This window comes from Schistocerca gregaria, chromosome 2, assembly GCF_023897955.1.
Source record: "Schistocerca gregaria isolate iqSchGreg1 chromosome 2, iqSchGreg1.2, whole genome shotgun sequence".
Taxonomy (NCBI): Eukaryota; Metazoa; Arthropoda; class Insecta; order Orthoptera; family Acrididae; genus Schistocerca; species Schistocerca gregaria.
The window spans coordinates 660,104,521-660,129,279 of NC_064921.1; the positions used below are offsets into that span (position 1 = coordinate 660,104,521).

Consider the following 24,759-nt stretch of genomic DNA (forward strand, 5'->3'; position numbering starts at 1 on the left):
CTAAAGTTGACTGTATAGGAGTTACTGTATGACTTCGCTTGTTAAAATCAATCACTGTACCGTCAGTGATTGTGTGGCGAGCCTTCTTCGTCACCCTCAGAGACGCATTTGTATTGATAGGAAGTCTTTATTCTGGACCAACCAGACCAGGATAATTTGTTTTGGGCTATACTCGCGACATTACCATCACCACGACGGGACGTCGAAGCAACCAGCCATCGCTTCCGGTACGCCAGATCGTGTCCTTGCAGTTAAGAAGACAGCTTTATAATGTATGTCCACAGCGCCGGCAGATTAGGGAATTTGCTCTGTGATAATCAGAGCTCAGCAGAGCGCGCCTGTTCCTGTCTTTTCTTACGTGGTTCTGTCTTGCATGTTCATTGCCTGAGTTCTCACTACTGTAGCAGCAATTAATGTTGGGTTGGCTGGGTGTTTCTCTCAAGATTTGATTTGCAAGGAATTGGCTCCACATACCACTTGGTCATAAATGTCAAAAGCTAGTTTATGGACAACCTCACCTTCACAGCATTTATTTGAGTATCCAGTTTGATGTATTGTAAATGTTTCAAGTGTTGTGTATACTATTTTGAGTTTAGTCATAATAAATCAAATTGTAATTTTGGACAGAACTTTCATTCTGTTAATCGGTAGAGCAACCCTTTCATTTCTCACTACGTTAATGAAACTTTCCTTAATTTCTATCCAATTAAATTATTGCAGGTGCCAAACTCTTTTCTACTCCACTTACAGGGTCGATTACAGTCAGTTCGCGTTTCTTCTTAATCCATGTGCAACAGCAAAAGTCAAAGTTAGAAAAGGGGGGGGGGGCATAGAGAATCATTTCCATATGAAGATTCGAGAAGAATTTAGTGTTAAATACACTGCTTATAACACTAGTGTCTGTCACTGCTGTACCATAACCTTAAAGCAGGTTGTGAAATAAAACAATATTATTAAAGCAATTATGGTATAACGCAACAGAGCAGTGTTACCCTCTGGGAGGAATTTTGTTGTGTTGACCGTGTTGTACCTAACGAAGGTGGCTTATCGGAAATGAAAGTCAGAATTACGGAAATATTTGAACAGTAACAAACAAAATTTTGCCAATCTGCACTATTTAACAGGTAAAGAAAACGGTCGCCAGCCTAACTAGGCAAGAGAATGATTAACATTCTCGTTCAAGAAAATAGTTATCAGTAACTTGAATGGATAAACACAACCTATACTTTTTCACACGCGAGTGCAGTGAACTCTTGACACATACATATGTGTACGGTAAGATTGAAACTAACAGTTAAAGCAGCACAAACTATTTGCAAAATTATAACAGATACCGAAACACACTATTACTTTCAGGGCTTACACAAACTGAATGGTCTTTATAACGTTATTATTACTATTAACTGCAGAATCATTAATTGGATATAGGTTAAGTCTCTCTCAGTTAAATACGTTACTATTTAAAATGAAAGTTAATTTGAATCCACTTAAAGGTTGCTCCTCACTATCATTTGACTAACGAAATTAAGGTTTTCTTAATTAGTGGTCTTTCCGTTACTTGTTACCAACCATTAACCCAATAGACAAACTGTGGATCCGGTTATATTATTAATAAGCACTTCTAATACACAGGAGAGACAAACAGCAAACTTGAGTATATAACGTTCCACACTGCAGTTTTCCACTTTTACTACATTGAGACACAAAATTAACATATATGTAAGATACTGACTCACCTTCTGCGATTTACAACAGGCAGTAATGTGATCATTTACTAAGGAAAACTTTATAATCCTCAGTCTTCAGAACTTTTAATTTGAAGTTGGCAACAACAGATTAATAAGCAGTTTTACTAGGAAAATTACTTTCATTAACTTTCTTTTTTTATTATGTTCAAGAGGCATTAATTAGCAAAAACACTGGTCTTTAATGTTCTTTCAGTAGGGACACTCGGAAATCACTTTAGTTCAAAGGGAGAGGAACCAGAGACGTCTTATGGTAAGGAGAAAAATCAAGGTACGTACAAAAACTCAGTTATAAATTACCTTATACACTCCTGGAAATGGAAAAAAGAACACATTGATACCGGTGTGTCAGACCCACCATACTTGCTCCGGACACTGCGAGAGGGCTGTACAAGCAATGATCACACGCACGGCACAGCGGACACACCAGGAACCGCGGTGTTGGCCGTCGAATGGCGCTAGCTGCATTTGTGCGCCGCCGCCGTCAGTGTCAGCCAGTTTGCCGTGGCATACGGAGCTCCATCGCAGTCTTTAACACTGGTAGCATGCCGCGACAGCGTGGACGTGAACCGTATGTGCAGTTGACGGACTTTGAGCGAGGGCGTATAGTGGGCATGCGGGAGGCCGGGTGGACGTAACGCCGAATTGCTCAACACGTGGGGCGTGAGGACTCCACAGTACATCGATGTTGTCGCCAGTGGTCGGCGGAAGGTGCACGTGCCCGTCGACCTGGGACCGGACCGCAGCGACGCACGGATGCACACCAAGACCGTAGGATCCTACGCAGTGCCGTAGGGGACCGCACCGCCACTTCCCAGCAAATTAGGGACACTGTTGCTCCTGGGGTATCGGCGAGGACCATTCGCAACCGTCTCCATGAAGCTGGGCTACGGTCCCGCACACCGTTAGGCCGTCTTCCGCTCACGCCCCAACATCGTGCAGCCCGCCTCCAGTGGTGTCGCGACAGGCGTGAATGGAGGGACGAATGGAGACGTGTCGTCTTCAGCGATGAGAGTCACTTCTGCCTTGGTGCCAATGATGGTCGTATGCGTGTTTGGCGCCGTGCACGTGAGCGCCAGAATCAGGACTGCATACGACTGAGGCACACAGGTCCAACACCCGGCATCATGGTGTGGGGAGCGATCTCCTACACTGGCCGTACACCTCTGGTGATCGTCGAGGGGACACTGAATAGTGCACGGTACATCCAAACCGTCATCGAACCCATCGTTATACCATTCCTAGACCGGCAAGGGAACTTGCTGTTCCAACAGGACAATGCACGTCCACATGTATCCCGTGCCACCCAACGTGCTCTAGAAGGTGTAAGTCAACTACCCTGGCCAGCAAGATCTCCGGATCTGTCCCCCATTGAGCATGTTTGGGACTGGACGAAGCGTCGTCTCACGCGGTCTGCACGTCCAGCACGAACGCTGGTCCAACTGAGGCGCCAGGTGGAAATGGCATGGCAAGCCGTTCCACAGGACTACATCCAGCATCTCTACGATCGTCTCCATGGGAGAATAGCAGCCTGCATTGCTGCGAAAGGTGGATATACACTGTACTAATGCCGACATTGTGCATGCTCTGTTGCCTGTGTCTATGTGCCTGTGGTTCTGTCAGCGTGATCATGTGATGTATCTGACCCCATAAATGTGTCAATAAAGTTTCCCCTTCCTGGGACAATGAATTCACGGTGTTCTTATTTCAATTTCCAGGAGTGTATTTGAGCACGCTAACACATCCATTTAGCTGATCCTTCACTGTACATTGCTATAGTGCTCCATTACAGTGATTGCGCAATGTGGCGGCGATTGCATTCGGTAGGTGGAATTGCAGGTAGAGTTGCTGGACTCTGTCATTTCTTGGTGGCGATGATAGATACAAATTCCAGAATAGTTCCAGCTATTTATCCATCCATCCGAGGCATTGGAATGTAGCAGAAAAAGCCTCTCTCGGGACCAGCACAATATGGAACATTTACATGGCAGTGCACAATTTGGTAGCTCGTCCCCGACTCGTAGCTCGTCCCCGACTGACTCTTGTTCCACCTTTTCTACATAGGCCAACCACAATTTGCGCGCGCTACACAGTTCCGTCCTCGAGGGGAACCACAACAACTTTTACATACAGAATAACAAAGAACCCTAAGTGAGGATCAGCAGTTTACATAACAGTAAAGAAATACATTAAATAAAACAGAGCATTTGCACATATTGACATTTCCACAAAAAAATTATTCACACAGAAATTACAATTATATACAGTAAGTTTCGTTCCCTCCAAATGGGACAAAGAATTTAAATGACAGATACACTACATTGCATAGAATCATATCATGACATTGCAGTTCTTACACAGAAATGAGTATACAATTTTATGTTATCGATTCAGACAAACACATTTACAGAAGCTCAGTGATGTAACATTAAATGAAACAAAAACCAAAATAAATCATGGGAGTATTAGAGCTATGGTGTTATGAAACGTCCCCTTAGAAAAATTGTACACGACTGTGCTTAAACTGACACACAATGTTTTTTTGCGCAACGCAATCTGACTTCCAAAAATCCCTACGAAAGAATGGCTCTGACTAACATTAACCTATACGTTTCACAAATCACTTACCTCACAAAAATCTTCGTTACTCAAGCTACTGCAATACAGCGAGCGCCACTACTGCCAGCTAAATAAAAGATTCAAACTACTGAAGGCACTAACTACTGATAGGCATAGTTAGCAAATGAATGATTTTAATACAGAACAAACAATGTATTTACCTTAATGTATTTACCTTAATATATATATATATATCAGTTCATGACACCAATTCTTACAAATTTCAAAACTCCGCCACCTCTCTCCCACGTCCACCACTGCTGGCGGCTCACCTCCAACTGCGCAACGCTACGCGCTGTTAGCATCCAGCTGCCGCTGCCCAACACTACAATGGCAGACAACAATGCAAACCAGCCTCAGACTGCACACGGCACAGCCAGTGATTTTTCATACAGAGCGCTACGTGGCGTTACCAATAAGAAAACGTAAACAGCCTACTTACAGTGTTACATGCTGGCCCCGGCACCTCGCAGTATAGCATGCTTCATTCTCTCAGTCAAGAAATTCTTAAGCCAATCACCAGTTTCGTTTGATATCATTTATGATCGTTCTTTCGTTAATAAGCCTTGGTGTGATATTGGTGTTGAACCAACTGCCACTTCAGGAAATGAAACTTCCTACCTGTCTCTTTGCAGCCGTTCGTCGTCCTTCTTCCCACGTGACGCCACTACGAACACGGTGTCGACGACAGCGGACATCAACTCCTGCGCCGGCGACGAAGACGACGCAGAAGGCAGTGGGACACCTGGGGTGGTATGCGCTGCCGCCGGGCCCAACGGCGTCTCCACCGACGACGACGACGACGACGAGTACTCGCCGTCGCTGCAACACGAATTCGTCACGTTCGACTTGGACGACACGCAGCCGCAACTGCAGCCGGCGCCGCAGCGGGTCATGGTCGACGAGCAGCAGCAAACCACCGTGTCGGCGCTGCGGCCTAGAGGGGACTTCGCGTTCGACACTCTGCGTAGGACTACTCCCGTGTAGCCACCGGCGAGCATTGCTCTTCGTCTGCAGCGTAGAGGAACTAGCGGTCGAGACGCTATACCTCAGCCTTGACAAATTCGCTTCTCTCAACTTTACGTGAGCAGGAAAAAATCCTAGGTAGATCTGAGGACCAAACTGCAACTAGTGTCGTCGCGTATTACACAAAACGTACATTCGGAGAACGACGTCACATTTTCACACGACACTTGTTACCTCTCGGATATGCGGATTATGAGCGTTGTAAGCAGTCTGCAATATCTGCAACAAAACACTTGTCATACAGGGTAAGCTTTTGCGACCTAGAGTTCGAGTCGGTGAAGTACTTTTGGCGCGTAACAGTGTCGTGGCATAAAATACAGTGATAGTTGTATATTTACAACTGGACAGCTTGTCCACCAATAGTCAAATAACAATATCGGTCAGTCAAACAATCAGATGATACAAATGGGAAGCCGGAGAGCAAATATTTTACTGCTGGGGTACTTGTTTTCACAATTAAATCGGTTTTCAATAGCAAATCATATGAAAGCTTCTGCAATGACGAATCGCTTTCGTAATCGTTTCCTAGTATCGTTTGGAATCGGTCAGTATTTTTCCGTTCACAGCGACGTTCGATTTCCAATCGCTGGCAACCTGGTCAGCGAGGCATGCCGTTCTTCAGGTTTTTACTGTGAACCCGCTTGCCATATACTGCACCCTCTCTAAGTTTTCTCGTTGTGATAAGTCACTCTTGAGCATGAAACTAGTTTCTCTAGAGTGTGTGGGCCTGCAGCATTCATCTGGGTGTTCTAATAAGCTGATTTGTCTGTTTTACAGGGCTGTATGCAAAGTCTGTGCTCTGCTAGGCGTTTGTTTCGTAGAACAGCCCGCGTTTGTCGCTAAGCTGAAACCTAACGTGTAGGACTTAACAAGAACAGTACTTCGCTTCTCCTCATTCTTATCATTCAGTCATCACACGAACGGCCAACGTGTGATGCCACGTGACTGCTGGATGAATGGGGAATCCAGTGGCATATATATGGCTAATCATACGGCGAAATCTGCCTGCGACAATAGTAAAAACATTTGTTGCTAATTTATGTTTAGCTTGGTGCGATTACACACCCAAAAATTCACCGATGTACTGTTGTTATATTTATATTTTCTTCAGATGCTATATTAGCACAGGATGGCCTTGATACGAAAACCCAAAACTAGTTGAGTACAGAGGTCATTGTCTTCTTCTCCTTCTCTCTCTACTACAGACAGAAATCCACAACTAATGACATACGTTTACTTCAGGAAGCAGGCAGCTTTCTTTCTTCGGTATCAGTCCTTTATTTTCTGCCTGTAAGATTATCATTTGCGTTACAGTCAATCAAAATGCGGAATTCACTTCTTACATTTTGATTCTTTCCTTCCCTCAAGTTTCGTTTATTCTAGAGAAACTATTCAAAACTGAGAATGGGATGTTAATACTCTCCAAAACTGCGTGCTTTCCTTTTATGCAGTAATGGCCCACTGATAAATCACATTCTGGAAGCAACGACCTGTTGGCAGCTTTAAGTTTTAGTACTTTCTGAAGTCTGTCACGGATATAAAATGCTTTTCCTCATAGGAGTCACTGTCGAAGACAGTGAGCATCGAGATAGTAACACAGTTCAACAAAACAAAGACATCAGCTTTTTTCTGCAGATACACAAGAGAAATTCTGTGAAAATCAAACTATGATCATTTTTTCGAAAATACCTCACAACATTCTTTCTGCTTCCGTAATTGAGTGTATCCTTAAACCTGCTAAAAGAAACTCTCCGAAGTTATAAATAAGGTTCTTAGTATTTCTCTTAGAAATTCAGTTTTCACTGAAGCATTTACGTAAGAACCAGAAATCATGTTAGTCCTGTTATTTTTGTATTTCAGAAATAGAAAACAATATTCTTTACATGAAAATTCATTAGCTCGTTATAAGTTGGCATTCTAACGCAAAACTGTTTATAATCATAAACAAGGATACATAATCACTTTAAAAAGTCAGATTGCAATATTCTACAAAGAAAGTGCATAATAAATAGCGAGACTCATTTAATTGAATATATATCTTCATTTCCAAAAACATTTTAAATATTTCGACTACAGCGTAAATTGATATTAATGCGACAGCAATAAAAGAGGTGTCCCTGTAAAACCCCTTCTATACACTGACTGTAACAATACACTGAAACAATATAACAAAGAAATATTTGATTAGTGATTAAATCGTATGTGATGGTCGAAGTTATGATGACTATACATATGAACAGTAAAAATGTATAGGTTGTAAAAAACTGTGTTGATACGAGTTAAGATAGTTATAGAATTAGTACTGCGATATTATGAAGTGATTCCATAATAAGTGTATAAGAGATTGTGTCGAACCGTAACAAAGCCACTACTATATTCCCATGTACTGTAAAACCATATGCAATGACGATGATAAAATTCAAAGTTAATAAATGGTTTATTTGGTTGTACTATTCTTGTTGATTCTAGCAAAATGATTAAAATGTCTTGTTACACATTGCTGATTATTATATTGTACATACTTTCTACTGTTGCAGATATGTTTTTCATGTTTCTCATTGTAATATTGGTTTATGTATTTGTATTGCAGATGATGCCTAATGAGATGTATCAGAAAGTATTTCTTCAAGTTGTGTGTTGAAGTTACTTTGTGGAACATTGTATTTATTTCATTTGTCTCCTGGCTGTCCATTTCTTAAATTCTACTCCAGAACTGTCGTCCTGACGTCATAAAGTGTTCATTGAAACATTTCTGTTAGTGCTCCGTTTCGATTCTTTGCGAAACAAGGGCGCTCTTGTTTGAATCCCGTTTGCTCAAAAGACAGCGTTATTAAATAAAACCTAGATCCCCAGTACATATGGGTAAAAGTCCTCCCATATACCTCGAAGATGTATTGTATGATAAGTATATATATATACATGCATATATTAAGATTTTAAGAGAATATTTTAAAAAGAATACTAGGTTTTGTTGGAGATTCCGTTGTTATGATCATACTGTTTTATAGTAAAGCAATAACTGCTTGAACTGTTATGAGCATTTGAACAAAAGTGAGTTTTTAACACACAACAAATAAAGCTAACAGTGATCACTATCACAACAAACTTAGTTGTTCGTTCATTACTCAGCGTTTGTGAAAGAACATCACACTCCTTTTAGTGAACCATAGTTCAAACACGCATCGTAATTCAATTTCGTGAACATCTGTTTTTATTCGAAAAACACGAACAATCCAGTTCACATGTTTCAATACCCCATCAACTTCGTTACGTCATTTTATTCTATAACCGAATTTTCTAATGTAATGATCAAATATAATTTACAACAATAATGCCCTCACTCATTAAAAATATGCTTCTAATAAGGACTTACTGAAAATAAAATTAAGAAAAAGTGTTCACATTTGTCTATAAACTATAAAATAATGTAACTAAAATAATTAAAGTGTGTGGATTCTGTTTTGTAAATAATTCTAATAAAAAGTATCACAAACACGTATTTTAAGTGTTTTAAAGCTGCCATATAAGTGCGCTAAGTTACATAAAGTTGATTTCGTTTATTTCAAACCTGAAAAACTTTTCCAAGCAACGTAGATCGACCAGCTTGCACAAGGAAAGATATATGGAAAGAAATCATCATTCGAAATGAAATCATTGGAGTCATCATTTGCAAAGCAGAAAAAATATAACCTAATATGATAATTATAAAATTCGAAGAATTTTCATGCTGTAATAATTTAGTTTGAATTTCGGTTAATCTTTTGCCATAATGATATTTCCCGTGTTTTCCAAATATCTGACTATTTCATCTGTGTTTCTGAGACCGTCATATGGCTCAAAATATCATGGGAGTTGCAATCGGAATTGAGAGAACTGCATATATGACAGATGCTGCGAATGCTGAATGAAATCTCGGTTATGATGTTACTCGTACTGACCTCAACAGAAATCATAAAGTATATACGCATAGTTGCAAATGAAAGACCACCAGGAGCTATAGATGTGCAATACTGCCAAGAGTGTGTTCAGATTATCTTCCAATCAGCTCTCAATATGTCGATCAAGTAAAATGCCGTGGCAAATTGCTTGTAGTACAGGAAGACACACAGCTGGATACACAATCTTCATTTACAGTGGATGGTTTGTCGTATATAGAAAGCATATTAGTAGGCCTTTCCAATCCAAATGCTGTTGTGCAGTAAGAAAATGTTTTTCTAAACTACGTCCATTCATGTAGACTTGTGTTTTGCTGGTGCAGTACGGCAGTACAAGTGGAAGTTTCGCCACGTGGTAAGGTAAGTCAGCATAAAAATAAGTTGTGAATAGTCCGTCCGAACTCCAAAATTCCAACTAGAACCAGTGATCAACCACAGCGTTTCGTGTATGCATAATTAAAAAACTCGGTGTTTACAATGACCTTCACATACTGCTACAGTGGCACAGGTAACATTACGTCCGCCGCGCGGTCTCAAGAGCCTTGTCACGTTCGCGCGGCTGACCCCGTCGGAGGTTCGAGTCCTCCCTCAGGCATAGGTGTGTGTGCTGTCCTTAGCGTAAGTTAGTTTAAGTTAGATTAAGTAGTGTGAAGCCTAGGGACCCGATAACCTCAGCAGTTTGGCCACATAGCAACTTAACACAAATTTCCAAAAATTACCGAACATTATGCCGAAACAATATTCCAGGCGAAAACTAATACCAGTAGGCGGCCTAACGGTAATGTGATACGCTCCCTAAGTGGGTAAGAGACTGCGAACTTACATTGAAGCAAATGCCCAATCTCTCTTCTGACTGCTTTATCCAAAATTTTTGAAAAAAAGTACTGTATTGTGGAGGAGCTTCACACTTTTGTAAAAATAAAGTTTTAACAAAATGTCAGTTTGGTTTCCAAAAGGGTTTTTCAACGGAAAATGCTATATCTACTTTCACTAATGAAATATTAAATGCTCTGAGTAACCGGAAGTCACCTGTTGGGATTTTTTTGTGATCTATCAAAGGCTTTTGATTGTGTAAATCATGGAATACTTCCAGATAAGCTCAAGTACTGTGGTATGAATGAGACAGTGCTCCAATGGTTTAAATCATACCTAACTGGAAGAGTGCAGAAAGTTGAAATAAGCAGCTCATATAATATGCAAAAAAACTAGTGATTTCTCAAACTGGGGAACAATCAAGAATGGGGCGCCACAAGGTTCAGTCTTGGGTCCTCTGCTGTTCTTAATATACGGCCTATATTAATTACTTGCCATAGCATATTCACGAAGAAGCAAAGCTGGTACTTTTTGTCGATGATACAAGTATAGCTATCACATCCAACAGACAAGAATTAACTGGTGAAATTGTAAATGATGTTTTTCAGAAAATCATTAAGTGGTTGCTGGCCATAGTGGCCGTGCGGCTTTAGGCGCTACAGTCTGGAGCCGAGCGACCGCTACGGTCGCAGGTTCGAATTCTGCCTTGGGCATGGATGTGTGTGATGTCCTTAGGTTAGTTAGGTTTAATTAGCTGTAAGTTCTAGGCGACTGATGACCTCAGAAGTTAAGTCGCATTTGAACTATTAAGTGGTTCTCTGCAAATGGGCTCTCATTAAACTTTGACAAAACACAGTATATGCAGTTCCACCCAGTAAATGGAATGACACCATTGATAAATATAGACTTCGATCAGAAATCGGTAGCTAAGGTAGAATATTCAAAATTTCTAGGAGTATGCATTGATGAAGGTTTGTACTGGAAAAAACGCACGGAGGATCTGCTGAAACGTTTAAGTTCAGCTACTTATGCTATTAAGGTCATTGCAAATTTTGGCGATATACATCTGAGTAAATTAGATTACCATGCCTATTTTCATTTTCTGCTTTCCTATGCCATCATATTCTGGGGTAACTCATCATTGAGTAAAAGTGTTCATTGCACAAAAGCGTGTAATCAGAATAATTGCTGGAGCTCATCCAAGATCATCCTGCAGACACTTATTTAAAGAGCTAGAGATCTTCACTGTAGCCTCACATTAAACGTATTCACTTATGAAATTTGTTATTAACAATCCGAACGAATTCAAAACGAATAGCAGTGTACATGGATACAACACTAGGAGAAAGTATGATCTTCACTACTCTAGGTTAAATCTAACTTTGGCTCAGAAGGTCTTTGGTCACTTACCTAATAGCATCAAAAGTCTGACAGATAGCCATATAGCATTTAAAAGGAAATTAAAAGAATTTCTTAAAGACAACTCCTTCTACTCATTAGATGAAATTTTGGATGTAATAAGTGGGTCATTTCCCCAACCCCCACAAAAAATTAAATGTATTAAGTGTCATGTAATACACTCCTGGAAGTTGAAATAAGAACACCGTGAATTCATTGTCCCAGGAAGGGGAAACTTTATTGACATATTCCTGGGGTCAAATACATCACATGATCACACTGACAGAACCACAGGCACATAGACACAGGCAACAGAGCATGCACAATGTCGGCACTAGTACAGTGTATATCCACCTTTCGTAGCAATGCAGGCTGCTATTCTCCCATGGAGACGATCGTAGAGATGCTGGATGTAGTCCTGTGGAACGGCTTGCCATGCCATTTCCACCTGGCGCCTCAGTTGGACCAGCGTTCGTGCTGGACGTGCAGACCGCGTGAGACGACGCTTCGTCCAGTCCCAAACATGCTCAATGGGGGACAGATCCGGAGATCTTGCTGGCCAGGGTAGTTGACTTACACCTTCTAGAGCACGTTGGGTGGCACGGGATACATGTGGACGTGCATTGTCCTGTTGGAACAGCAAGTTCCCTTGCCGGTCTAGGAATGGTAGAACGATGGGTTCGATGACGGTTTGGATGTACCGTGCACTATTCAGTGTCCCCTCGACGATCACCAGAGGTGTACAGCCAGTGTAGGAGATCGCTCCCCACATCATGATGCCGGGTGTTGGCCCTGTGTGCCTCGGTCGTATGCTGTCCTGATTGTGGCGCTCACGTGCACGGCGCCAAACACGCATACGACCATCATTGGCACCAAGGCAGAAGCGACTCTCATCGCTGAAGACGACACGTCTCCATTCGTCCCTCCATTCACGCCTGTCGCGACACCACTGGAGGCGGGCTGCACGATGTTGGGGCGTGAGCGGAAGACGGCCTAACGGTGTGCGGGACCGTAGCCCAGCTTCATGGAGACGGTTGCGAATGGTCCTCGCCGATACCCCAGGAGCAACAGTGTCCCTAATTTGCTGGGAAGTGGCGGTGCGGTCCCCTACGGCACTGCGTAGGATCCTACGATCTTGGCGTGCATCCGTGCGTCGCTGCGGTCCGGTCCCAGGTCAACGGGCACGTGCACCTTCCGCCGACCACTGGTGACAACATCGATGTACTGTGGAGACCTCACGCCCCACGTGTTGAGCAATTCGGCGTTACGTCCACCCGGCCTCCCGCATGCCCACTATACGCCCTCGCTCAAAGTCCGTCAACTGCACATACGGTTCACGTCCACGCTGTCGCGGCATGCTACCAGTGTTAAAGACTGCGATGGAGCTCCGTATGCTATGGCAAACTGGCTGACACTGACGGCGGCGGTGCACAAATGCTGCGCAGCTAGCGCCATTCGACAGCCAACACCGCGGTTCCTGGTGTGTCCGCTGTGCCGTGCGTGTGATTATTGCTTGTACAGCCCTCTCGCAGTGTCCGGAGCAAGTATGGCGGGTCTGACACACCGGTGTCAATGTGTTCTTTTTTCCATTTCCAGGAGTGTATATCGTTTAATGTAATATCTTGTATGGACACCTTTTATTAACCTGACACGTTCCACATCATTACGAAGTGTCGTATTCATGATCTTGGAACAAATACTAACCTAAGCTGGTCAAGTCTGTAGCGAGCGATTGAGAGAATTAAGAAGATGGAGTGATTAATGATGGAACGATGATATACTTTCTTTCAGTAGCAATTAAAGTAATTGTTAAATTCTAGTGTGACGACAAACCTGAAATGTTAACATTCAGAATTCAAATAAATTGTGTTAGTGTTAATAACTCTCACCTGCTGGGGCAAATAGACATATATGCAATTAGTTAATACAGCGCTTTGACGGCCATTAGTTAACTTTAGCCATTGTAATTTTATCCATCTATGATAGGTACAGATCTTTTAATATCACTGGAGGCAAATAAAACTGTGAACATCTATCTATTGTAGTCCTCGGATACGAATAAATCAGTTTCTTAACACAACCAACATTCAGTAGTTCAGGCGAAATCATTGACACCTTTTCGTACATAAGAATGGTGCAAAAGTACTACAGGTACTACATATTACTAAAAACCAAGACGATTTGAAGCAAATGGAGAAGAAAATGAAGGGCCCTCCACACAATACGAGCAGTTTCTATTTTCCATCAGATTGATGTGTTCCGATGTAGCTTGTAATTGGCTACCCGTCACCATCCTGCCATCGGCCACCTCCAACTTGAAACGATGGCGCAGTGGGCCAAATATGCTCTGTAACGAGCACACATGATGAGTATCACCATGGACAGCACTGAGTAATCCGGAGACCCTAAAAGTTTTTTGACTATTATTTGGCGATTAAAGAGATGAGTAACTGCTAAATAAGTTTTCATTTTTCGACGTATTTGACACAGTCCCTCAGATTTTCATATTGTGCACTATTTTCTTTTCTTTTGTCTGTAATAGGCCTACAATACAATATCTACTCCAACCACTTTCCCAAATAATATTTATCTACTACACCTGCACTGCCCCAGATGGTGTCTCGTGGCCAATAATAAGGTACTACTACTTTTTCTCTCTCCAGTGCCAAGTTAAAACGCCTTTGCAGGTGCCTTACTGTTTTCCACTTCATATGAAAATGATTTATCATGGACTTCTTCCATCCCACTTTCTTTTTAGTACTTCTTTGACCAGTACTCCATATGTCCACTTAATGTGTGAAGTCCTTCTACAGCACCTTTTACGTCTACATCTGCAGCTATATTCTGCAAACCACAGTGAAGTACGCCGCAGACGGTATGTCCCAGAGAAACCGATATTTGGGTTTTCTTCCTGTGATTATCACGTAATTGTTTAAATAGCTCCATGCGTGCTGTAATTAATCTAATCTGGTCCTAACAATCCGTATAAAGACGATATGTAAGGGACTGAAGTATATTCCTATACCGGTAGTCAACATTTAACTCCGGTTCATGAGACTTTGTTAGTAGACTTTCCCAAGATAGTTTACACCATCTTCAAGGGTGTGTCAGTTCAGTTTCTTCAACATTTCTGTGACTCTCTGCCACAGATCAAATAAACCCCTAACCATTCATGCTACCCTTTTCTGAGTATGTTCAATATCCTCTGTTAGTCCCACTTGGTAGAGGTCCCATAAATCTGAGCAGTATTCTAGGATGGATCTTTTGAATGATTTGTAAGCAATCTCCTTTGAAGAGTTATTGCATCTCCCCAGTATTCTATCACTAAACTGAAGTCTACCACATGCTTTACCCATGGTTGAGCGTATGGGCTCCTTTCGTTCATATCCCTACAAAGTGTTACAAACAGTTAGTTGTATGAGTTAAACGATTCCAACTGTGACTCATTAATATTACAGTTTTGTGACAGCACATTTAAAGTAAGTTCGCAATTTTTGCATCACTTTGAAATATTGTCAAGATCTGACTGAATATTTATGCAGCTTCTTTTTGACAGTACTTCATTAAGAATGAAAAAAGTCTGACATTACCACCACTATTAACTGCAAGACCATTAATAAATAAGGGTCCAGCACATTTCCCTGAGGCACATCTAAAGTCACTACTACATCTGTCTATGAGTGTCCATCCAAGATAACTTGCTGTGACCTCCTTACCAAAAAGTCCTCACATGAAATCCCATACACTCGTACTTATAAATAAGTGTAGCTGTAGTGAGTCAAATACTTTTCGTAAATCAGAAGATACTGCATCTACTTTACTGCACTGATCCAAAGCTTTCAGTAAGTTATGTAAGAAAAGTGTTATTTGGGTTTCACAAGAGTGATGTTTTTGAAATCCACACTGGTTGGTAACAAACAGGTTATTCTGTTCAAGATATCTCATTAAGAATATAGTCTAAGATTTTACAACACATCAGTTTCAAGGATACTGGATGGTAGTTTAGTGGATCACTTCTACTACCCTTCTTGTAGACGGGAGTCACTAGTGCTTTCTTCCAACTACTGGACACGGTTTCTTTGTTCAAGGGATCTAGGCTGGATTATAGTTAAAATATAGGATAAATCAGTTGCAAATTCAGCATAGAATTTCATAGGGATCCCATCGGCCCCTGGAGCTTCATTCAGTTTTATAGACTTTAGCTGTTTCTCAATGCCACAGACACTAATGCTTATTTCACTCATCTTTTCAGTGGCACATGGATTAAATCAAGATCATTATTGAGGATTTTCCTTTGTAAAGGAACATTTGAATTGGAGTTAAGCATTTCTAAATATGCTTTGTTGCCCTCAATTTGAGTTCGTGACTCATCCACAAGTGACTGGACACTAAATTTGGTGCCAGTAACAGGTTTACATACAGCCAGAATTTCTTTGCGTTTTGTGAAAGGTCATTTGACAATATTCTTTTATGTTACTCATTAAGACACTCAACTATATTTCATTCTGCACCTCTCTATCAATAGTCTCACAGAATGAGATTTTCACTCTGCAACGGAGTGTGCGCTGATGTGAAACTTCCTGGCAGTTGATAACCATGTGCCGAACCAAGACTCGAACTTGGGACCTTTGCCTTTCACGGGAAAGTGCTCTACCATCTGAGCTACCGAAGCATGACTCATGCCTCATCCTCACAGCTTTACTTCTGCCAGGACTGCTAGTTCCTCAAAGTTCATAGGAGCTTCTTTAATAGTCCTACTCTTTGTTTCACACCTATTATGCATTACTCTCTGTTTCCTTAGAAGTTTCTTTACAATGACTGTACATCAGGAGTATCCTACCCATCATGAACTATTCAATACATATCTATCCATTGCAGGGTTAACAGTTCTTTTGAACTTGATCAAACATTTCTTTACATGCTACTGTACTGTGCTAAAAGTTTCAGGTTCCTCATTGAGCTGTGATACTATTTTTTTATCTTTCTAAATTTTTAGTTGCCATTTCTACTTTGGTAATCACTATTTCCAGAACTGTCTCTTGGTTCCTGACATCAGTTTCAATGTAGACATCCTCAAAGAGATCAGGGCTATTTGTTGCCATTAGATCTAATATACTGCCATCATGAACAGGGTTCTGAACTTTATGTTCTAAGTAACTTTCAGAGAAGGTATCTAGTAATGTTTCACTGATGTTTTGTCATACTCACCAAAACTAATTTTCCCAATTGATTGTTGGGTGATTAAAATCTCCACAGACAATTACTGTGTGACTGGAGAACTTATCTACAAGTGACATGAGGTTATCTGTGAAGTCTCCAGTTACATCAGGAGGTGAGTCTGTGGTCGATAGAAAGACCCAGTTACAATTTTATGCCCATCCATGATCCTGTCATGCACAAACAATTTTGGATGCAGCTTCAATTTCTATTTTGATGGATCAGAGCTTGTTTTCCACTGTGACAAATACATCAGCTCCATTTCCCATTACTCCGCCCTTGCTATGTAGAGTTCAATTTTACCCAAATAATATCACTGATGTGAACTTCTGATTTTAACCAGTTTTATGTGAGTATTATGTGAGTTTTACTACTTTTCAGGTGCACTTCCAAATCTGGTACTTAGTTGCAAATGCACTGTTTCTTACTAGGAATTTAATACTGTCACCTGCGGGGGAGGGGGGGGGGGGGGGGGAATCCTTTACATCTTACACTAATATGTCTGGGTGTCCTATAACTGCTGTTATCTGGACTGGATGGAAACTAACCTCATCCTTTTTTTTAAAAAAAAAAAAAAAAAAAAAGAGAAAAAAATAAACTTTATCTGCACCCCCACACACAGTCATCTACCTCGGTAGCAGTCTCTCATGTGTAACATACATCTGGCCCTTTGGCACACCTCTAGGAACTCACTGCTTAGCTTGGCACATAACCTTCAAAGTCTCTGATCCAATCCTTCCACTCCACTTACAACAGTGCTACAAACTGTGAGCTTCATTCAAACTCCCTGGGCAAGGCCCAGTCTTCTCAACCTTCTCTCCGAATGCTGGAATGAGTCAAGTATGACTTGGAGCCCAGATGGCTGGCACTATTTGTTGCAACACGCACCATGGTTTGCAGTTAGTTGCACTATGTTTCCTCATGACTCCAGTCACACACAATAGGTGCATCTGGTGTTCTTTCCCATCTCTTTCTGCCATTTCCATAAAAGGTGCCAGTGTTCATCTTACATTTGAATTGTCAACAATTAATGGACCTCTTCCCTTTTGAGATTGTCTCTCCCAACATTCCGATTCACAGCAGCTGCCAATCCTTTGACAATAGTCAGGGAGAATTCCAAATGCTTACAAATATCAACTAACTCACCCTGTGTTAGAGCACAGCATTCACAGTGGGGCTGCACTGTCATTGGTGCACTGTTTTACAGGACAGTTAACAAGTAACTTCATGTAATGCTGCTGATTATCTTTTAATCTGTTGAACTAAAAATATTACTAATTCTCTTCAAGGACTGAAGCAATTTCTGCACAAAACAAGATTTGTATGAAGGCACTGGAAAAACCTGTGATAAAAACTACTAGTTTCCTTACTTTTTGAGATTACAGCCACTTACAAACTCGAAAGTAGTTCTAACTTATCACAAATGTAGATAATGTACACTCCTCTTGAAAGGAAAAGCTCGATGTAAAGTATGTTAACTATAACATATGCTACAGTAAAGTAACTAAATCACAAATGCTGATTTACAATGAAATAGCTCATGCATGTGGCAATGATGACTTACGAAAATTCTCAAAAATGTGCTTCTGTTTATGTAGTACTTCTTTCCCTGTGATCCAAATTTTGTTTGCACTCAACTGTGTTCTAAGCAAAGAATCACTTGACCACGTGATTCCAGAGATATACTGATAGTATTTTGTCCCAACTCTTGTTTACTGATCATTAAGCGAACATCTGTTCTCATGTATGTCTCCCATTTTTTTCTACTTCTCCTTCAGTCCTGCTCTCTTCATCATTTTGCTCTTTACCTTTCTCACCACTTCCTCACTATTTTATGGCTTACCTTCTTCATTATATTCACCCCTTAGTATTCAGAAACCAGAAGATTTATCTACATCCTTTCTGTGACTACTGTTTGTGATGCTTCTGAACTCCAAATTGCTATTTACATCAAAACTTTTCTACTTTTGTTATTGCCTCTTCCTTGCACCCCTCCTTTTCAAATGTGTAGCTCACTACATAGTCATAGTTCTTCTCATCTAACACCAGGTGGCTATAACTGAAGTGTAGCTGCTCACAGAGGTTCAGTGTGTAATTACCATATACTAATGTGTTAATGTGAAACCAATTTACACTGGAAAAAATTAGTAGCAATGGCCACTAGAACAAATCTTGCACTGTACAGTATCTCTTTGACATCTTTGATGCTCATATGGAAGAAACTGTGTAAGCAGCAGTTAATAATAAAATCAACATTATGTCTTTCTCACTTGTTTGACCTTTTCTATCCACACCCCATTCCTAGTCTGTTACACATGTAAACATTTTTATACATCTTTCCTGCATTCACATGGCCAGATTTGTATCTTGTGGCCAAAACTGGAACTAATTTTTTCCAGCATAAATCAATTCCACATTAACACATTAAAATATCTACCAAGTTTCACTGCCATATGATAGTTACAGCCCAATATTGACTTCTGTGAATAGCTGCACTTTAATCACAAGCAACCAGTATTTTAAATTTGCAGTTTCTCCTCTTCTGCTCTGTTTCCAGCTCTGTCTGTGTCTAAGTTTTTAAACACCCAAAGTTAATTTTCTCAGTGCTCTCACTTTTGTCAGCCACCAATTATTCTGTTTTCACTTCTTCCAGGCTGGCCCTACTAACAACATTTACAGTGTGTGAGAATGTTTGCCTGGTCAATAAACTCTCTTTCCTTAAACTTACACTTTCTCCTCTACTCCCACAGTCATAATCATGCTTTGCTTCTGTTCTGGTCCTTGAAACTTGATAGTTCACACCAGACCCTCACTTTCATGGTGTTCCATTATCAGTTCCATACTTCAATTTCTTTGTGAAGTATGTGTTCCATCTAGTCTATCTGTGTAGTAAGTACTAGAAATCTGCCACCTCTATTTCTTAAACCTCCTGTTCATGTCTGATTTCCTACTCAATGAGGTGGGTTAGTAATTAAGGCACTGACTTTACCTTCAGGAAGATTATGGCTCAATTCTCTACCCAATAGTCTTAGTTTAAGTTTTCTTTTGGTTGCCAGAATCACTAAATACAAACTATAGGAATTTCCTTTAAATGAAACACTGCCAATTTTGCTATCCATACCTTGCCAGTCTAAATTTGTGCTCCATCTCTAGCATCATCGTTGTCAACATATATTAATCGAAGATTTTCTATCCTTTTTTCCCAACTATTCTTAAATTGCTCTGTTCTTCCCCTTCGGTTTCCTCCATAATGTTTCTAGTCTTGTGTGACCTTTCTCCCATAACATACCCAATTACCACCCAACTCAACATTTGTAACACACAATTTACCTTGTAACTTTCACAATATGATCCAATATTGTCTACATTCCTCTCACAACTCATTTTTATCATAAAGTTATTAATATTAATAGCTTGGCTTTCATTCCAAAACCCTCAAATATCATGTGTCTGCTGCTTTGACACCTCTGACGGCTCTCCTTCATTATGGAAATTGTGGAAAATAATGAGTGAATGAATGAAAAATTGTAGTACTTAAGACACTCAGAATCTTATGGAGGTAAGTGCAGTTTCTTGGTGTTCGGAGTTGACTGCAGTTCTGAATTGGTATGCATGTCATATATTGTAATAAGAAGGAAGGTAAGTTGTAAATCCAGTAAATATTGAGATCTAGTGCAGAAGTAAATACAGATTCATTTCCAGTTGTGTTGTTTAGTGGCCAAGGGGGATAAATACAGGGTGGTCCATTGATCGGGACCAAGCCAAATATCTCACGAAATAAGCATCAAAAGAAAAAACTACAAAGTACGAAACTTGTCTACCTTGAAGGGGGAAACCAGATGTCGCTATGGTTGGCCCACTAGATGGTGCTGCCATAGGTCAACGGTTATCAACTGTGTTTTTTTTAAATAGGAACCCCCATTTTTTATTTCATATTCGTGTAGTACGTAAAGAAATATGACTGTTTTAGTTGGACCACTTTTTTCACCTTGTGATAGATGGCACTGTAATAGTCACTAACTTTGCATAACTTTAGATTTGTACCTCATTTGTATCCATATCGCTCATTTAGATGAACAGTTGATCAGACTGAGTAAAAAAAACCTCATGTTGTTTTTATATAAGATGCTGGTTATTTCTGTCTATTGCTATTTTCCCACAAGACGCCCACTCATCTGGCCATCTTTACATCTGGTCTGCTCCATGATGGCTTGCTGTCATACTTCAGAATGTGTTGTCAGTTAAATTCATGCACTGACTGATCGCTGTGATTGGCTCCATTTATGGTAATTTCTGCTTGAGTGTGTGCTACAACCATTCAGTTTCAATGTACAGCTATTTTCACTGTACTTATACTGTGCACTGTTATCCAGTGACTACACCAATCTTAATCACAGTTCCTTTCATAGCCCTTCACTGTTGGTTTGTGCCACACACTATTGATCTTAAGTTTATGTTGCCCATCCATTCTCAAAGTTCATATGCATAGCAGCACCTTGAGCAAAGTGCCCTTATGTTGCGTTGTTGTCGACCTTGTTTTATATATATATATATGATGTAAATAAAATAGAAAGAAACTTCCACATGGGAAAAATATATTAAAAACAAAGATTCCAAGACTTACCAAGCGGGAAAGCGCCGGTAGATAGGTACAATAAATAAAACACACAAACACACACACACAGAATTTCTAGCTTTCGCAACCGACGATTGCTTCTTCAGGAAAGAGGGAAGGAGAGGGAAAGACGAAAGGATGTGGGTTTTAAGGGAGAGGGTAAGGAGTCATTCCAATCCCGGGAGTGGAAAGACTTCCATTAGGGGGAAAAAAAGGCAGATGTACACTCGCACACACACACCTATCCATCCGCACATACACAGACACAAGCAGACATTGTGTCTCAACAAGCAACAGTACCTCCATTATGACAGCTGCCACCCATTCCATATCAAACGGTCCCTTCCCTACAGCCTAGGCCTTCGTAGCAAACGAATCTGCTCCAGTCCTGAATCCCTGAACCATTACACCAACAACCTGAAAACAGCTTTTGCATCCCGCACTCTACCCTCCCTGCCTGGTACAGAAGCAAATAACCAGAGCCACTTCCTCATCCCCTCAAACCCAGAACCTCTCACAGAAGAACCCTAAAAGTGCCCCACTTGTGACAGGATCCTTCCCGGGACTGAATCAGATTCTGAATGTGGCTCTCCAGCAGGGATACGACTTCCTAAAATCCTGCCCCGAAATGAGATCCATCCTTCATGAAATCCTCCCCACTCCACCAAGAGTGTCTTTCCGCCGTCCACCTAACCTTCGTAACCTCTTGGTTCATCCCTATGAAATCCCCAAACCACCTTCCCTACCCTCTGGCTCCTACCCTTGTAACCGCCCCCGGTGTAAAACCTGTCCTATGCACCCTCCCACCACCACCTACTCCAGTCCTGTAACCCGGAAGGTGTACACGATCAAAGGAAGAGCCACGTGTGAAAGCACCCACGTGATTCACCAACTGCCCTGCCTACACTGTGACGCTTTCTATGTGGGAATGACCAGCAACAAACTGTCCATTCGCATGAATGGACACAGGCAGACAGTGTTTATTGGTAATGAGGATCACCCTGTGGCTAAACATGCCTTGGTGCATGGCCAGCACATCTTGGCACAGTGTTACACCATCCGGGTTATCTGGATACTTCCCACCAACACCAACCTATCCGAACTCCGGAGATGGGAACTCACCCTTCAGTATATCCTCTCTTCTCGATATCCGCCAGGCCTCAACCTCCACTAATTTCAAGTTGCCGCCACTCATACCTCACCTGTCTTTCAACAACTTCTTTGCCTCTGTACTTCCGCCTCGACTGACATCTCTGCCCGAACTCTTTGCCTTTACAAATGTCTGCTTGTGTCTGTGTACGTGCGGATGGATATGTGTGTGTGTGCGAGTGTACACCTGTCCTTTTTTCCCCCTAAGGGAAGTCTTTCCGCTCCCGGGATTGGAATGACTCCTTACCCTCTCCCTTAAAACCCACATCATTTTGTCTTTCCCTCTCCTTCCCTCTTTCCTGAAGAAGCAACTGTCGGTTGCGAAAGCTAGAAATTCTGTGTGTGTGTGTTTGTGTGTTTTATTTATTGTGCCTATCTACCGGCACTTTCCCGCTTGGTAAGTCTTGGAATCTTTGTTTTTAATATATTTTCCCATGTGGAAGTTTCTTTCACACAAATCTTGATGTCTTGTATCTTACTGTCCTGAAAAACATATCTTGGAAACAGATTCGATGAAGATCAGTGCCAAATGACATAGACCACACAATATATTAAGTCTGAAAGTGGTGTATTCTACCTTATTTGCATTATACCATTGTTGATGGCTATTTCCTGTTTTACATATCATAATTTCCTCTCAGTATTCAGATTGAAATCTACAAATTTTTGCCTACAAACAAAGAATGTAACACAAAATTTGATGCTGCCTTGCCACTCCAGTGCCATTTTCCAAAGAATGTCAGACACCTACTGCTACATTTGTGGCCAGGATGGTTGCTGCAGCCTTCTGCCTCTTTCCGGAGATGCTCACAACAGTAGTACATGAACATTCGACCAGCTTCTCCATTTCCAAGGTACTCATTCACAGGCTTTGCATTGCAGAAACAACATACCGTGAGATAGCATTGCACTCCTAACAGAACTGGGACACACTGTGTGAATGTAATAAGGTATCTCAAACAGAATGACCTCCTCAATGCCAACCAGCATTTATTCCAAAAACAACAATCGTGTGAAACCCAATTCACATTTTTCTCAAAAGACAGCTTAAAAACTATGGATCAAAGAAGTAAGGTAGATGCAGTATTTAATCAATGCTTATTATCAAAAGTATGACTGTATGGAGTATCAAGTAAAATTTGTGACTGGATTGAGAATTTCTTTGTATGGTGGACATTGCACGTTATCTTGATAGAGAGTAATCGACTGATGAAGCACCTTTAGATGTGGTGCAGGGAAAACTGTTCGGACCCTTGCTGTTCATAGTTTATGTTAATGTTTTTGCAGACTATATTAATAGTAACCTCAGACTTTTCACAAATGATTCATAATGAAGTACTGTCTGAAAGAAAGCTGCAAACATATTCAGTCATCTCTCAATAAGGTTCGAAAGTAGTACAAAGACCAGTAACATGGTTTAGATGTTAAGAAATGTAACACACACAGCCTGTGACTACAATATCAATAGGTCACAACTGGAATCAGTTCACTCATATACATACCTGGGTGCAAAAACTTTGTAGGGATGTGAAATAAAATTATAACATAGTTCAGCTGTAGGTAAAACAGATGGCTGTCTTTGGTTCATTGGTGGAATATTATGAACTGCAATTAATCAACAAAGGAAATTTTTTATAAAACATTAGTGCAACCATCCTACAGTGTTACTCAAGTCAAAATGACCATACCAAATAGGAGGGGCAGCACAAATGGTTTCATATACACTGATGAGCCAAAAAATTATGACCACTTGCTTAATAGCTTGTTTGTCTGCCTTTGGAATGAAATACATCACTGATTCTGCATATCAGGGATCAGACAGTTTGTTGGTAGGTTTTTGGAGGCATGTGGTATTAGATATCTATGCACAACTCAAGTAATACGCATAAATAATGGGCTGCTGATTTGCATAAGCGGTGATGGTGCCTGGTAGCAACCCAGATGAGTTCTATACGAATTACCTCAGGCAAATTTGGTCAATGAGACATCAATATAAGTTCACTACAGAGCTCCTCAGACAACTGTAGTATGGTTCCAGCTCTGAGACACAGACAGTTATACTGCTGTGATCTGAGGCTTTCCTGGCAAATGTGCTGTATCCAAGGTTCTCGGGTGTCCAGCCAGATGCTATTGTGAAAGTCCCACAATATTTTGGCAAATAACCATTCCGCCATCATCAGGTATTTTCATCACCTCCACCTGATGATGGCAGAACAGTTATTTGTTGAAATGTGGAACTTCG

The 24,759-nt window shown here is 41.0% G+C and overlaps 1 protein-coding gene across 1 annotated transcript in view; it reads left to right on the forward strand.

The window, feature by feature from the left end:
* LOC126335926 (uncharacterized) overlaps positions 1 to 8,881 on the forward strand; it is a 732,352-nt gene extending 723,471 nt beyond the window's left edge. Inside the window, exon 6 of the mRNA XM_049999401.1 lies at positions 5,000 to 8,881. Coding sequence (XP_049855358.1) covers positions 5,000 to 5,351 — 352 coding nt within the window. The 3' untranslated portion in view covers positions 5,352 to 8,881. The remainder of the gene's footprint in view (positions 1 to 4,999) is intronic.
* The last annotated feature ends 15,878 nt before the right edge of the window (positions 8,882 to 24,759 follow it).